Genomic DNA, 4,966 nt, shown 5'->3' with positions numbered 1-4,966 from the left:
AGGACAGCAAATGCTAATGAAGTGGTTTCTGGGTATCTCATCTCAGGAAGCATGACTGTTCTCTCTCAAAAACTCCCTGAAGACGATGTGCATAAAAGATTGTAATGGAAGAGAGGCAAGACCACAGAACAACTTCCATTCCTGGCCCAGTGGAGATTTCTATTTTTAAATGACCCAAAAGTTATATGTGAACAATTTTCCCCTCCAGGTTTTCAATTCTCAACTCTGCAACCTACCATCTGTAGGTCTGATCAGTGATCACCAAACCCTCAAACGTTTCCTGCCCTACATCTAAAATCCACCTTAAAATTGCAGAATTGAAGCATTCAATTGAAGGAATTGAAGCGTTCTCCAAACCCCAATTTCCTTGACTCAGGGCATTTATGCTTGACTGGATCAAATAAAACAACTCCACTCACCTGTTATCTCCTTCTTTCACTTGACCTCTAGATATTAGAAGATATCTCATTATTATAGAATTGCCGATTCTGTAAGTAAAAATTATAAGGGCAAGTCCTAGGCCTTATTTATCCTAAAAATTCCAGGGCTAAGGTGGTGATTTCCAAACAGCAAAAGTTCAATAAAGTATGGGAATAATAGAAGGAGCGAGCACAGGATATACTTTAATGAGATTTATTTCTTATGCATACACAAACAAGTTAACCAAATTCAAGCATATGTAATTTTCTTTTATAAAGATAAAAGGTGTAAGGAGCAAACTGACAATCTTTTACTTCTGCTCTATTTCTTGAACCCAAGTATCTTAAAACAAATTTCTTTCACATTTCTAGTAAGTGTCTATAGCAATGTGATGTTATCTTATTGCAGGTGACAACAGATGGATGGTTTCATATTTTAACAAAAGCTTACTATGAAACCGCCTTAGAGCATTAAATATGTGACCATTATCTTTCATAAACTTGGAGATTTTAAAGCTACTTAAAGGCATACTAAAACCAGTATTTGAATACATGTCAACAAAGAAATTTTCAAGTTACACATATAAAAGAGGAACACAAGCATAGTGTGTTCCTTTCAGCCTCACCACAGACCTAAATTCTATGAACACAAACTGCCTCTTCAAACAATGCCTGAGTAAACTATCCCTGACTTCCCTAAGGTGTAGGAGGAGCTGCCAGGCTTGGCCTTAGAAATGGGAGGGGCCATAGATGTCGAGATCCATGGCCCAAATTTTTTCTCGGACTCTCTCTTCTTCATCTCGCAATGCTTCTTCATACTGAGATGGGAAAGAACTTGCGTCAGTACCATGAACTTTTGCCAGAAACTTTAGGACTTTCATCTTGGTGGTTTCAGCATGGGTTCTTGGGCCCCACAGAAATTCAAATTGTGCAGGATCACTGTTGGCCACCTTCTGGTACTTCAGGTATTCCTCCTCCACGAAATATTTGGTGATGAGCTCCCTGGGCTCTCCAAAGATATAGTGATTCTTCCCAGAATATAACCCCATCACACTCAGAACATCCCAGATTTCCTGTTCGGTGGCACGGTTGCCCTTCATGAAGATCGCACCCAGGATGAGTATCAGGATACCAGTCTTAGGCACATCAACTTTACCATGCTGCATCCCATCATAGGTGAGGCCCAGTTTGATGATGATGACATAGCAGTGGTTGTAGGGATCCATTTCCATCACATCAAGGCCAAAGATTATCTCCATGCGTTCACGTGCTCTCCGGAACATCTCAATGAAGTGGTCTGCATACTCTTTGTTGATAACCTTCAACATATCTTCTATGGTTGTTATCTCTTTCATTTGATACTTGAATAGGAGGTAATTCACCAATAAAGCCACATTTTCATCTTCAGCATCCATGAGCACCTTCTTGGGGTCTGGATCTGTCTCTACGGTGCTATCCTCCTCCTCTTCGCTACTAGAGCCCTCACCATATTTTCTTGATAATGAGACTGTGGTGACAACTGAGGAGGAACTCTGAGCGCTCTGAGAGGTACTGGGGATAGCAGCATCAAGAGCCTCCTCCAGATTGCCAGGCATTTCAGGATGGGAGGAGAGACAGGCCGCCTCTAGAGCCTCGGACCCCTGTGTAACCTCCAGGCCCTGTGTCTCACTGTGGGTCTGAAGGAGTTGATCAGGTGAGCATTGTGGATTCTTCTGAGGAAAAGCCATGAGGACTCTTGTGGGTGGCGGTAATCAGGAGCGTGAACAGGAAGACAATGGGGAATCACTCCCTAAGGGAAAAAAGGAAGATGTGAGTGGCCTCAGCTTCCAATCTCAACTGTGATGGCTCTGATAAAAGCCACCTCTAATGGTCCTCTCCTGACAACTTTGCTACAGGGCCTCACAGATCACCTGACCTCCTAGATGCTGTGTCCCCCAGGGACATGAAAGACAAATACTCAATGCTCCTCAGGGTACAAGGCAAGCCAGGCTGAGAATTCTCAGGGATAATAGTAGGCAGGTGTGGCTGGGCTCTGTAGAACCATTTGTTTCTGAGAATTATGGTCCCTTCAAGTCTTTACTCAGGTTCATTCCCTAGGACAGGGGTGGGCAACCTTTTTGTGAGTGCGTGCCAAAACCAGCAAAATCTCTGACTCAACATTCTTCTGCATGCCACCCTAATTTTTTGAGAACATGTTACGCCTACTTGATATCTTTTAAGGTGTACGTATGTGAAGAACCTTGAAGAAATAATAAAATTCATTCAAGCGACAAAAACAGTATATGATGATAAAAAATACATTTATTTTCTAATGTATACATGTACACTGATAGTACAACAAAAAATTTATAATTCCGTTTGATATTATCAGTGGGACTTTTGCTGCTGCATCACTGATGACAGAAATTTTACATGAGGTTTATATTTCGTGACCTTCAGAGATACGCACGAGCTACTGCTTTCATCCGTCAGGCTACTCCTATTATGAGACTTAACAAAATTCATCACTGAGAACAAAGATTCACAAGCGTATGTGGATGAAAACAGGGAGAGTAATGCTGTTGCAAAGTTTTTTAAACAGAAAAAATTTTCTGGAATGGCATTCCAAGTCCTCAATAGTTTGTTTTCGACACTATTGAAATTGTTCTTCCCCTCTCTTGTCAATCCACGCCTATGGTCTTTAAGATAACTTGTTACGTAAAATTATTTATTTATCTAAGATGCACCTACACTGAATTTACCTGAAAAATAAAGAAGTCGATATTAAGAAAAAAAATTGTAAATGGAAGATTGTAAGAGAGGGTTTCGTGTGCCAGCGAAAGTTACCAGCGTGCCAGAGGTTGCCCATCCCTGCCCTAGGGACTGTCAGTCATCTTCTTCATGCTATATATACTGTCCCCCTAAGACCAAGTCACATCTCTTTTCAGTCCTTACTCTATATCTCCCTAAGGAATCTGTACTGTTTGTTAACTCTATCTAAAGCTGATCTCAAACTGTCCCCTTCAGACCAAAACTGCCAGGGAGAGACTACAGTTATAGCAAAGTGAGGTGTTAAGACTATTAGCCATCCACACAAACAAACAACAGAAACAGACTCACAGATAGGAAAACAGACTGATGGTTGCCAGCAAGAAGGGGTGTTGGGAGACCAGGTGAAAAAGGTGAAGGGATTGAGAAGCATAGATTGATAGGTTATAAAATTATCATGGGGATGTAAAGTACAGGATAGGAAATACAGTCAATAATCTATATAAATAAAAGCCAAGTGACTGGAATTTCAGAATGACTGGTCGCTATGACGTGCACTGGGGTGGCCAACCAGCCAATCGTCCCCCCAACCACCCGCAACCCTTCCCTCTGGCCAGTCCCCCACCATGACTGGAGGCGGGGCTGGCTGGCCAACCACCCATGGCCCCTCCCCATGGCCAGTCCCACCCCCAATAGGTCCCCTCACCCTGGTGGGGGGCAGGGCTGGCCAGGCAACCTCTGGCAGTGGCCAGGCCCAGATCAGCCCCAATCGGGGCAGGCCAGCCAGACCCTACCCCTGCATGAATTCGTGCACTGGGCCTCTAGTATTGTGATAAGCATGTATGGTGCCAGTCAGGTACTGGAAATACCAGAGGGAACACTTTCTAAAGTATATGATTATCTAACCACTATGCTGTATACCTCAAACAAGTACAAAATAATATTGAATGTAAATTGTAATTTCAATAAATAAAAAATAATAAAGAAAGGAAGATGCTAGAGATTCAGAGTGAGAAATGAGAGGAATATTATGATGAAAGCAGAGATTATAATGTTGCTGCCACAAGTCAGGGGATGCCCACAGCCTTTGGAAGCTGGGAAGTGACAAGTAACACAATCTCTCCTGGAGCCTTCAGAAGGAACCAGCACTGTAGACATCTTGATTTGATCTGTGAGACTCATTTTGGATTTCTGCTTTTGTAAGTCATTAAGTTTGTGTTAATTCATTACAACAGCAATGGGAAACTAATAACTGGTCATACTTTGTTACCATTGTTTAAAAAAAAAACAACAACTTTCGAATCAATCAATGCAGAAAAAACATTTGACAAAGTCCAACACCCTTTCTTGATATAAACTTTCATCAAAGTGGGAATAGAGGGATCATACCTCAACTAATAAAAGCCTTATATGACAAACCTACAGCCAACATCATACTCAATGGGCAAAACAAAAACTAAACTCATTTCCTTTAAGAACAGGAACAAGACAGGGATGTCCACATTCACCACTCCTGTTCGATATAGTACTGGAAGTGCTAGCCATAGCAATCAGACAAGAAGAAGATATAAAGGGCATCCAAATTGGAAAAGGAGTTAAACTGTCCTTATTCACAGATGACATACTATACATAGAAAACCCCAAAGACTCCATCAAGAATCTACTAGACCTAATAAGTGAATTTGGTAATGTAGCAGGATACAAAATTAACACCCAGAAATCTATGGCCTTTTTATATACCAATAATGAATTCACAGAAAGAGTAACAAAAAAAAAAATCCCATTTACCATTGCAACAA

General features: G+C 41.4%; 1 protein-coding gene across 1 annotated transcript; it reads right to left on the bottom strand.

Moving 5' to 3' along the window:
• Window positions 1-1,147: 1,147 nt before the first annotated feature.
• Window positions 1,148-2,146, bottom strand: LOC308511618 (melanoma-associated antigen B16-like; the record flags this gene model as incomplete). The annotated part of the gene is made up of 1 exon (XM_081081611.1): window positions 1,148-2,146. The coding sequence occupies one exon, from the start codon at window positions 2,144-2,146 to the stop codon at window positions 1,148-1,150; it is 999 nt and encodes a 332-aa protein (XP_080937737.1).
• Window positions 2,147-4,966: the final 2,820 nt, after the last annotated feature.

This window comes from Myotis nattereri, assembly GCF_964212035.1.
Source record: "Myotis nattereri genome assembly, chromosome: X".
Taxonomy (NCBI): Eukaryota; Metazoa; Chordata; class Mammalia; order Chiroptera; family Vespertilionidae; genus Myotis; species Myotis nattereri.
Note: the sequence above shows the minus strand (reverse complement) of the source record. Positions and strands in the feature narration are given on the sequence as shown.